Source organism: Lepidochelys olivacea (assembly GCF_965140295.1).
Source record: "Lepidochelys olivacea isolate rLepOli2 genome assembly, chromosome: 22".
NCBI classification, from domain to species: domain Eukaryota; kingdom Metazoa; phylum Chordata; order Testudines; family Cheloniidae; genus Lepidochelys; species Lepidochelys olivacea.
In genome coordinates this window covers 16,621,860-16,634,106 of record NC_140432.1, presented here as the reverse complement: position 1 = coordinate 16,634,106, position 12,247 = coordinate 16,621,860, and the positions used below count along the sequence as shown (strand labels likewise).

The 12,247-nt window shown below is 43.1% G+C and overlaps 1 protein-coding gene across 4 annotated transcripts in view; it reads right to left on the bottom strand.

Annotated features, from left to right (window-relative positions):
* The window catches only part of DIXDC1 (DIX domain containing 1), a 71,749-nt gene that overhangs the window by 38,885 nt on the left and 20,617 nt on the right, over positions 1 to 12,247 (bottom strand). For 3 of the 4 annotated variants that reach the window (XR_014709248.1, XM_084611750.1, XM_084611749.1), the window contains 2 exons: positions 2,087 to 2,216; positions 1,019 to 1,144 (listed from right to left, as the gene is read on the bottom strand). Coding sequence is in view for 3 of the 4 variants with exons in the window: in XM_084611750.1 (XP_084467876.1) it covers positions 1,019 to 1,144; positions 2,087 to 2,216 (256 nt within the window). In the remaining variant the exon portion in view is untranslated. Of the gene's footprint in view, positions 1 to 1,018; positions 1,145 to 2,086; positions 2,217 to 12,247 lie in introns of those variants that run through there. The other variant, XM_084611751.1, reaches the window with a different exon arrangement.

Here is a 12,247-nt window from a genome sequence, read left to right as displayed (position 1 = left end):
ATGCTGCTGGCATGGAGCACTTACTGTGTACTCTGAATACACAAAGGCTACCCAGCTGAGGCTTGTAACCCCCAGGGCTGTGCTCTTCTCCTCCTGATAACAACAGGAAAGGTCAGATGCTCCACGATTCCAGTTTGAGTCACTGGGCACTGCATCTCACCCAGTGCCCCAGGAGGAGCAAACAGTACACTCAACAACCAGCAAGAATAGGGGACTGTTTTCCTCCAACCATGTGCTGTCTGTGACTAAATGATGCCACAGTAAGAGGCAGAAAGTGCATGTTTTTGCTCCTTGTGTCTCTTTCCCACCACATGTTCTGTTCCTCTTATGACAGGAAATGCTGGCAAACAGAGTTTGCCAAGCATGGGAAACAATACCACTGATTTCCAGTGGTCTGGAATTATCTTGTTCCCACCACAGAAGGCAACAGCCCAATAACAATTTATTTATGTCCATTCAATTAAGGTTTCCACGTCTGTGTTCTCAATTATACCACTTGTTTGGTCCTCTGACCACTCAGAGGAGAGGGGGCATTTCTTCTTCTTCTTAAATACTATTATGACAGGTTTCAGAGTAGCAGCCGTGTTAGTCTGTATTTGCAAAAAGAAAAGGAGTACTTGTGGCACCTTAGAGACTAACAAATTTATTGGAGCATAAGCTTTCGTGAGCTACAGCTCACTGCATCAGATGCATTCCGATGAAGTGAGCTGTAGCTCACGAAAGCTAATGTTCAAATAAATTTGTTAGTCTCTAAGGTACCACAAGTACTCCTTTTCTTTTTGTTAATACTATTATGTATTTCTTGCCCTGGACTGCTAGCTGCTCCTGTTTGGTACTGTTACCAAAGCAACCAAGAATTTAGTGCCATTCAACTGAAAACTAAACATGTTACTGGGCTGTAGCAACAAGAGAAACTGGCCTGGAAATAAATTATCTGTAGGACGCAAAACAACAAAGCATCCAGTTCTCACATATATAGCTAAGGATCATGGTGACACTGTCATTGGGGAGCACTTACCTTTCGCTGAAGTTTGGTGCATACGTATCTTTTTTGATGCCACGAATTGCAGGACTTTCTCTACATTTTCTCTCATTTCCTGCTGGCTGGTGGGACTGACCTCAATGCCATTCAGCTTCTCACCGGCTGGGAAAATCAAACAGCCTAATTATAGAGAGGAATGGACCTGCTTGGTGCTGACTGGCACTGGAACGGTTACAGGTGCAAGGAATGTAGGATTCAGCAGCTGTTATGTTGGGAAGAATAAGGGAGCCATATGTGTGACTTCTCCCTGCTCATGAGGTGTCTAATGGCAAAATAAATCCGTAGCACTGTCTGTGAAGGTGCTTTCTGTGGATAATTCATTATTCCTTGTATCTTCTTGAGTCAGCACATGTCCCTTCTGTGCAGATACACTGCACTGCATAGCATAGTCTCAGCAAAGGACAGCATCAGCTTCTAGAACCATTTCTGCTCAGTCCTATTATTTCTTTCTTGTAAATATCTGTGTCTTAGCAAAGAGATTAACTCCGACAGACAGGAATCTGATCCATTAACACCTACAAGTAAACTCCAGGCAGGGCTGTCCACATTAGGCAGAGATACCGAACAATGAGACTCGGGTCATACATTCAAATGAAGTTAAGAAGACACATACTAGTCCCACCTTAGCCCATACACCCCTCTGGGTCCCTGATGCCATTCATCGATATGGGAAATCCTTTCATGGCTCCCTTAAAACAGCTCAGCTCCTCTTGTGGCAGTTATCATGGCCATGCTAGCGGGTTTTGGCATGTGTCAGGTGACAAAGTGAATGCAGTTCTCAAAGGGCCTGGAACTTGGCCAGTAGCCAAAGGTTAGCAAGTGATATTGAACTAACACATAAGGACTTCAGTGGAAGATTGGCTTTTATGATCCACAATTTTCCTTCCTCTTAAAATGACCACCCTGCTCCGATACTGCGAGACCTGCTGGCCAGCCTCACACAGTTCCAAACATTCCACTAGCAGGGCCCCACCAAGACGAGCTTCCTCCACGCAACACCCCACAGCCCCAATAGGAGCAATAGAGCCACTTGGTGTTACTGACCTACAATTTCAATGAGAGTGGCCAGGATGACCCCATCTCGGAGATCCTGCCTCAGGTCCTGCACTGGCTTTATTGCTGGCTTCTTCTTCAGCTGGGAATTCACCCAGGCCACGTACGCCTGTAGTTGATGCTGTAAACAGAAAAGAAAACAAAATTTTGCAAGTCACTGTTGTTTTAGGAAGTAGTTGCACAACTCTTACCTTTCACTCAACCGTATGTTCGCTTAGATCACAAGTACAAATGGGTTTCATCCTACCACCTACCTGACACTGGTTCACAAAACAAAACCAGCGTTCTGTTTGGAGTAGCTCGGTATAACCCAGAACTGGAACAGCAGGAAGAACTGCAGGTCAGGACCGAGAGGTATCAGCACAGCTTAGAAGGAAGCTTGCATTGAACCTGCCTGAGGCTGCAGTATATCTGGTTCAAAGCAACTACTGCCAGTCCCTCATTTTTATTCCCAGCATTAATTCACTCATAAAATGTTAAAAACCAAAAATTACTTTCTTTCAGATATTTAAAAAATAAAGAAATATAGCTTAGTTGACAGTTAAAATAACCAGTGTAATTTTCAGTGAATTACACTAATAGTTAAGGAAATGATTGGATTTGATAATGGGCCAATTTCACTTTGGTATATGGTCCTGACACTCTTGGGCTCAACTTTCCACACCCTTGCACCTTGTGTCATCATTTACATCAGTGCAAGAAAGCGCAAACTGTGTGAAGAACACTACCACTCTAACTGGGTAGTCTTCTACATTGTCTTTGCACAGGTGTAACTGACAGCAGGAGGCAACAGATAATGGAGAACCAGGTTTTTGAGCTCCCTAAGTAGTCATCTGGTGTCAGGGGCTGATATGCAAAAGCAGTCCCATGTGCATGTGTAAGGGGTTCACTTTTTCATTCCTATACTTTACATGAGACGTTAGTGGCTAGTAGAAGCCCTGGTGAAACGGGAATTCCTTTGGGACAAGGGCTTGTGCAGCACGTGGAGTGTAATCAGATTTATCCCTTTATGGGATTACCTCCCTTTTCACTAAGCTTCCCATTATTCTGCAGCTGCGGCGGGTTTTAAGTCTCCATTCCACATTATCTCAGCAATATCAGTCATCATTTATGCTTCTACACCCTGCCACAAAGTCACATTTTGATAACAAAACCACTTGTAATCATCCTGACAAGGGAAATCCAACTTTAAACACAACACAGCTCAGTCTGTCTGCTCAGAAAGGTGCCCGGACACTTATGTTCAATTGGTTCTGCTCACTCAGCAGATAAGTATGGAGCATGGTGTGAGAGGCACACTTGGGGGCGGCTGCTCAATTTGTTGTAAAAAACAAAAGTGGAAGTGCTGAGTGGGAAGTCTAGACTTTGGGAGACACATGAGACTAATGCAAGCTTGCTGGAGTGGATTTTGCCTCCCCTGCTTAGAGTCCAGAATAGTCAGCGCTCTAACTCATCTAGCGTAAATTAGTTCTGAAAGTACCAGTAGCTATCAATTTCGCCTGCCCAGTTGAAAATATCACCAGCTTCCACTGAACGGGAACACGAACCATGAAGCATAAATATAACAAGCATAGTCCTGGCTTCTCTCCCACTCATACAATAGGTACAAGAGGATGATCCCGCATTGGTTTTCAGGTCAATAGTAATAACTACCCCTGCTAAAGTGCAAGGAGGAGTTGAGTTCCTATGTGACCTAAATTAGACAGAAGTGCCTGGTCCCAAGAAAGGAGGGGCCTGGGACTTTACACCAGGATCCAGCCACACAACACAATTTAATTTCAAGGACAGACCAGAACTCAAACCTTCTATTACACAAAGATTCAGTGAAGCTTTAATTTATTCAAGTAATTATCAGTGGAAGAGAGAGATGTTTATTTACAGAGCCATCTGTTACCCGCTGAAACAGCTACAGCACCCTTATGGAAAAGTCCTATACAATTCAATAAGGTTCCATAGAGATTGAACAGGGTTACATAGAAAATATTTCAAAAACCTATAAAATGAAAGAGAATCATCTCCTTTTTACACATTTTTTTATTAACCATCCTATAGGAATCTACCTTAGGGGTAAAATTCTCTACTAAATTCTATAGGATGGTTCAAAATACTCTAGAAAGGTTGCCATATTCTATTAGATTCTGTGGGTCTTTTCCCTATAAGCAACTCCTTTTTCACACAAAGGAAATAAATTATATAAAAATACAGCCTTATGATTAACAATTTAATACTTTTCCCTTTGTTTTCTCCCATTCTTTGCACACAAAATAAAAATAACTATTTTTGGGTAGGCATTTTTACTGGTATGGAGTAATTAGTATCGTAATTAGAAAATCACTTTTAAAGCCCTGTAAATTTACACTTTAAATGATCCTCTCCAAAAAGACAACTTTTTGTGCCTGTGCAATAGTGATGTCACTATTACAAAGGGAAGGATTTCACAGTTGTTACTGCTACAATACTGCAGACTTTCATTTAATTAGCATGTTTAGTATTTTTTCCCCATTCAGAGCATAAGATTTTCCTGGCGCAGTTCAGACTGTTGGTTATTTCATCCATAGCTTATTATGTGTCCAGAAAAATCTACCAGCTAATTAGTTTAGTGCAGGACTCCAGAGATACTCTGATTTCTGCAAAGCTAAAAGCCCAAGCGGCAGCCTGTTATTTCTGGCAGCTGAGATGAACAGGTGACTGAATTTCCCAAGAGAAAAACAGACATGAAAGTTTAATGACCTAAAAATTGCAGAGTGGTGTTAAATGCACTAAGGGACAAAACCAAAAGCCCTTTATTCCAGACAGAGAACTCCACGTGTCCATATTCTAGTAAATGAAAAAAGGAGAGCAAATTTTGTGAGGATGTATTCTGCAAATGGAAACAAGCATTTCTACACAGCAGATTTCATCCTTCAGGACAAAAAAAAACACTTCCTGCACCATATCTCTCAATGAGATCAGATCCGACTTCTGTATTTTTCTCCATTCAGTTCTTGAAGGTACAAAGAGTTACACTTGTTCCGGGATCAGGGAACAGGTCATGAAAAATCGGGAACAGGTCATGAAATTCACTGCACAACTTTTGACATTTTCTCTGCATTCTTCTGTACCCAAACATCTGAAAAACAGGTTGGGGATAATTTGGAGTCTCTTTGTCTGTCTGAGGTTCTTCCAGGAGTTAACTGCTCAGGAATTTGTTTGGTAAGCTTCTGTTAGCATCATGTATCAACTGGCAATCACAAAAAAAAGAGTTTTCTCTGGAGAATAATTCTATCCATAATGCTATAGCACTAAGTTTAATTAGCAGAAAAGACGATGGCTACTTTTGAAAATGTTAGTGTCCAGTTTGTATAGTGATGAGCATGTTAGAAATGCTGACAGGCAGATTTCTCACAATGTGATGCAGGTATGTACTAGGTATGAAATGATACTCAATATAAAAAATGTCTGTACTTATTGGAAAGACAATGTGTGCTTTATAATTCTTCCCACAAATGTAATGTTTTACTTCCTCTTTCTGATTATTTATAGAACTCACCCTATCTGGGAATGTAACTAGTCATGTTTCCTTGTTCCCTTAGTGGTCCACATTTTCCCCTACTTGTTTTAGGTCTGTATGGAAATTCCTGCAAAAGACACTGAAAAGTTTCATCTTGGGATAATTAGCCAAGATTAGTAACAATATCTGAACTCTGGATACAGCTGTGGGCAATAAAAAAGGGAAGCTGGAGTCTGCAGTCTGTCCCTTTTCCCAGCCTCTCTCTAGGGAAGATTTTTCCATAGTGCTAATTAATAGTTTTCATCTGTGCAAAGGATATTTAAGATCTAAAAATTATCCACTATTCTTTTATTCTGGAGAATCACAATCACTCAACAGACCTCACTAGCATAGTGGGCATCAGGGTCTAGCAGCCTCATTAAGCCAATGCTGTCAAAATTCCCTGTATTACATTTAGCTTCTTTAAATTAATATCCACCGAGTCAGGGTGTTCTCTCTTCTGCTTCAGCCTTTTGCTTGCTGAACATCCAGGGCTCCCCTCTCTTACCCTCGCTTCTTCCATTTCTCAAGAACTGGCTGTCTCTGCAACACTGGTCGTCAGTCCCTGATCAGCATTTCTCAGGCACTTAGGCTGCAGACACTGGACAAGATTTTGAACCTCAATACAGCTTCTTTAAATTGCTCTGGTGGCATGAAGGAGCCACAATAGCCCAGAGAAAGAACGAGGAGGACTTGTGGCACTTTAGAGACTAACCAATTTATTTGAGCAAAAGCTTTCGTGGGCTAAAGCCCACTTCATCAGATGCATGTAGTGGAAAATACAGTAGGAAGATAGATAGATAGATAGATACACACACAGAGAACATGAAAAAATGGGGGTTGCCATACCAGCTCTTACAAGACCAGTCGATTAAGGTGGGCTATTATCAGCAGGAGAAAAAAACTTTTGTAGTGATAATTAGGATGGCCAATTTCTAACAGTTGACAAGAAGGTATGAGTAACAGTAGGGGGGAAATTAGCATGGGGAAATAGCTTTTAGTTAGTGTAATAACTCATCCACTCCCAGTCTTTATTCAAGCCTAATTTAATGGTGTCCAGTTTGCAGATTAATTCCAGTTCTGCTGTTTCTCGTTGGAGTCTGTTCTTGACGTTTTTTTGTTGAAGAATTGCGACTTTTAGGTCTGTAATTGAGTGTCCAGGGAGGTTGATGTGTTCTCCAACTGGTTTTTGTATGTTATCATTCTTGACGTCTGATTTGTGTCCATTTATTCTTTTGCGTAGAGATTGTCCGGTTTGGCCAATGTACATGGCAGAGGGGCATTGCTGGCACATGATGGCATATATCACACCAGAGGAATTCTCAAAGTGCAGGAGCAGTGTAGGGCCAATGTACATTCTACTCTGCAATGTTTTCCTGCAGTCCCAGTATGGGGGTATGTTGGGCATGGGATGGGGAGTGGTCAAAGAATTCTGCGCTGCCTATGGGGCTGCTCAAATTTATAATGGGTCCCCACTGGCCCCCAGAGCAGCTCAGAATCCAGGCGGCACAAGGTGGTATTAAAACATCTTTCTACCCCATTCCTCCTATACTTCACCTTCTGTGTTGTGTCTCCTGACAGACCACAAATCTGAGTGAGAAGAACTGATCAGCCTGAAAGAGGAGTGACTGATGCAGCAAAAGACACCCATGCCTGGTGGGAAAGAGAGAAGATGGAAAGAATAGAACAGCCATTCCTGTTTCCCTCATCCCCCCTTCCTCATACCTTGTGATTGTTTGTTACATCCACTTGTGGTGTCACGTCTTTATTCGACTGTAAGAATTCTGGGACAGGGATCATCTTTTACTCTGTATTTGTGCAGCACCTATCACAATGGGGGCCCGATCTGGACCACGGCCCTGTATGTGCTACTTCAATACTAATAAATAGTATTAAGGTGTCCTAAGTATGGGAGCAGCACAGACAGAGAGAGAAGCCCAGGCCAGGGACAAGGAAAGAAGCTCCAGGTCTGGTAGAGGAGGCAGAAAGAGGGCCCCCAGGCCTGGACTGGAGAAGCCCATATACTTCCCTGCCCGCTCAGGCCCATAGCCCTGACAGCTGCTCAGACCCTAACCTATTCTAATGTTGAACCTTTGCTCTTTGAGTTGAAGAGGAAGCTTCCACAGGGTCTATTACACTGGCTCCTGTGACACCATTATGCTGCTGGCTCCTACCAACTACAGATGCTTCCAAACAGCACAGGATTTAACAAATCCCTGGAGCTTCCCCTTGCTGTCTTATAATCAGGTCTGGCTCATGGCTGCATCCCAAAGTGTTCTGAGAGGTAACAGCTATTGATCTAGCCACCCCAGCCTCCTTCTTTTCCTGAAGAACTCACCCTTGAACCAGTTACTGCTCAACAGCTTGCCCAACTTCTGTCACTAACAGGCTGTTTAACCGAAGTATTGGTCCAGCCATATCCTGGGCTCCGTGGGGCAGGAATAGGTTCTGGTCCCACACCTCAATCTGAATTTCTCTCAGAAGTGAGGATTTTTTTTTTTAGGAATAACACAGCACCCTCAGCCCAAAGATTTACTATACAGAGCACAGATTATTAGGATTGCAAAGGGGTTAAGATTAATCCTATTTAAATTAACACGGCTTTGTGTTCCAAAAGGGGGCCTACTTTACCTGAGCTCTGTGAATGGGAAAGTAGCTGCCTTACCTGGAGCTGCCTGGGGCCCAGATTGCTGAAGCTCCCAGGCAGCGTTTTTCTCTTATGTTTAGATCACTATGGATGTCCCTAAAAGATCTTTCAGGACAGGGCCAGAGTTTGAAGGAATGGACCCTGGGGCCATCTGCTGTTGTAGACACACGTAGCTCCTTCTGCGGGTGAATCACAGCTGGGAACGCTCAAAGTTCTCCATTGAGCACAGCACTGATAGGGGCAGGATCATAACTGTACAATATTTCTAGGTGTGCAGTTTTGCTATCTTAATTACAAAGTACCCAGGACTGAGGAGGTGGCTCAGACCCAACTGATGATGGGACAGCTTTTGCAGGGCTCAGGACTACTCACCCCAGGAACTATTTTGCTTCCAGTAACAGGGAGCTATAACCATTTTTCAGTGCAAAAAACACCCCTTTAGGGTGAGCGCCTCTTCTAAGGCACTGGAGGCACTTAACGGTTGATTAGTATTATCTAATACTTCTGTTGCAGTAGTCTGGAGAGTGCAGTCAAGATTCAGGCCCCATTGGGCTAGGCACTGTAGAAACACACAGGAAGACAATATAATTTATAATTTAAGGAGACAAGTGACATACAAAGGGTGAGGGGAGAGGAATACAATAGAATATATAGAATTGTGTACATATTTGCTTTTTTCATTATAAATAATGAAGTAAGAGTCAACTATCCTCATCTGCCCCTCAAGCAGTCATTAACTGGCTGATATATTTTGGGAGAGTCACAGCAGAAGTATGTCTTGAAGAGAGAGCTGACAGTAGAGCAGCCCTACAGACTGGTTCAGGGAGGGTCTTCCATATGTAAGCAGCAGTGTGGATGAAGGTGCAGAGACTGTTTTATGAGGCACTGATAAAGAGGTGAATGAGGCAGGCACTGATAGCAGAGCGGAGATGGCAGGGTTGACATGGTAGAACCCATGGGCAAACAAGCAGGAAGGAGTAGAGCTGGGAAGGATCCTGAAAGCGAGGACCAGAAACGTGAACTTGATGCAGTGAAGCAGGAGGAGCTCCGAGAAGGATTCAAAGAGGGGAGTGACAAGATCAGAGAGACAAGCAAGGAAAATGATCGCAGTAGACTGTGGGGATGGAGGACAGTGTGAGTGCTACGGAATCAGGAGACAGAAGGTTGCAGTAATCAAGGTGGGATATGAAGACGACTTGGACAAACGTTTCAGCTGTCTAGACAAAGAGAAAGAGCTGGATCATGAACATATTATCAAGGAAGAAGCAGCAAGATTTGGATATGGGCTAGATGTGCAGGGGAAGAGAGCGCAAGAAGTCAAAGATGATATCCAGATGATACTGATTGTCACCAGTGACAAGGAGAGAAAGGTAAAGAGTAGATAAGATACAAGAGATTGGTGGGAATAGCTAAGGCATGTGAGAGAGAACTCACAACAGATGTGTTGTTTACTTCCTTCCTGAACTTCAAACTTATGCCTCATTACATGCCAAAGGCAAGTGACTCTCTCAAAAACCACATGCCCCATTATGTGTTAATATTTACATAACACAGTTTAGATACATATGAGGGACAGAGTGTGTCAGCTTGTGGAGTCAAGACTCCTGGGTTCTATTCCTTGTTACAGAAATGATGTGTGACTTTGGGCATGTCACTTACTCTCTGTCCATTTTTTTTCCCTGTCTGTAAAAGAGGGATATTAATCCCCACCATGCTAAAACGTGTGAACATCCTGGAAAGGAGGGTGTGATAGAAGGGGAAAATACCCAACACCATCTCTTCCCAATGTCACATGACTCAGCCTGCAGGTGGAAAGAAGGAAAGCATAACAGCATCAGCAGCATTAATATTCCCCTCCTGCTTCTCCCATCTCAGTCTCAAAATGAAATACATAAGTTATATAGGGCTTGTACTGAATTAGGATTGTACCTGGTACTTAACTGGCTGGTTTGCCCCTTTCCCCAGTTGAGAGAGAAGAGAAATAACTAGCACTTGTAGCGTGACATCTCCCATGATGCTCGAGGCATTGCTCTTGGCATTAGTTGCTCTAGGCATTCTCATCAGCCCAGTGTAACTTACCATCTGCCACTTAGGGCTCAATTCCCTCTCCTTTCTAGCACAGTATCAGTGGGGAGTCAGCCATGTCTGCCTGGCAGTAAACAAAACATCATGCTTTAAGGGCAGGTTACTGTGCCTCCATGTACTAGTCTGCCCTTTATTTTACCCCTTTTTAGAGTCCCACTTGCATGGGATAGTACAGGGATAACTCCCTTGAAACTTTCAAAACTCTCTCAGAGGTTTGGGGGCTGCTTGTTTTGAAGTTCATCCAGCCTCTTCTGCTTTCAGTAGACAGCACAGTTGATATAACAAATCCCTGACTTTTCTTGGGTTCTGAACTTCTTGCGACCTCTTCCCCATGGACCCTCACTGCCATCTTCATCTGCTTCCGGGAAAAGGTACTTCTTCCTTATTTCCAAATTTATTTGGTGACAGAAAAGGTCTCAAGTGTCTGAATCTCTCCCCATGGCTGGGCTTGGGGGTTCAATCTGGGATGGTAACAGGTCTCACAGTCTTTCCTCTGCTTTTCCTTTACATCTTATGAACACGGCTCACAGAACAAGTCTAGTGAGATCAGTAAGAAGCATTCTGTGCCCACTGCCCTTATGCTGTGGGGCTGGTTTCAATATTAAAGTAATTCAGTGTCCTGGATGTTCAGAGCCCTGAGCCAAGTGTCTGCAGCAATGAAGCTCAAAGGCCAACCTAATTGCATCAGGAGGTAATGTGTTTAAGGCCTTGCATGGTTTCTAAGCTCTCTGACATTATCTTAATTAGATGATCTCTGTAATCTCCCATGTTCTTCCACTTTGAGTTTCTGTTGGTTTTGTTTTGACTAGGTCTTTGTAGAAGCAGAGAATAAAACCCCATAAACAAATAGAACAATGTTACCCTCCAGACCAGCATAAAATGATCCATTCTGGAAAGAGATCCCTGGGTCTGATTCAGGCTGCCAAATAAACAGGAGCAGCCTGGATCTGGCCTCCATGTAATGAAACCCAGGATACTATGGGCCTGAGTGAGTCCAGCTTGTCTATGTGGGGTATGTTACAGCCAAGGCTGCTCATTCATAAAACGTTCACTTCAAAGCCTGACATTCAATTTCTTTCAAAACAACGTTTGGGCCAGTGTAAATTCTTTCTTATTCAGTATAAGGCCTGTCCCAAACACACAGAATTCCTCAGTCATGGCTGCACTGTCTGGAAAGGAGGCATTAGTGCAATTTTGCACAGATAAGGAGGCAGAGATAGTGCATGAGCTGTAAAAGACAAAGGTGCATCAAAAATCTTGACGTAGCATCCAAGCGAGTGGTGAATCAGGTCAGAATCAAAAAGAACTATCTGAACCATCACCCATATTTGGAATTGAACGTGGGCATTTTTAAAATTCTGGAGTGTTTGGAGAAGTGCTTTTTGCTGACTTGCTGAGATATGGAGAGAAATATCATCCGGGGGTTCTGCTGGAATTCTAGCCAGAACTGCAAAAACTGTTCTCCATGTGATTTCTGGCCCAGTTTTGAAGACCCAAAAGGTTCAAACCACTGGGCGAAGCGACGTAGCCAACCCCTTATACCACACTATTTCCCGAGTGTGATGATAATAGCTTCCCAATAGGGGTGCTTTAGAATGATTATGTCTAGGAACTTACAGAACTCTACTTTCAGGAATGATTTGACGAGAGAAAACAATACATGTGGAGGAAGGAATAAAGCCTGAATGTTGAACTAGCCTTGGCTCCTTCCCTTTTTATGCCTGAACACAGAGCACTGGGCATACTCAACAGGATTTTCATGCCTGCCTTCCAGTTTGTATGGTCTTCAGCTAAATTGTTGCTTCAGATCAGTAAACTAATCTCAAACAATGGTCCCCAGTTTAATTAGCTGGATTTTTTTTAAAAAATAGAAGCACGGGGTTCTCTTCTG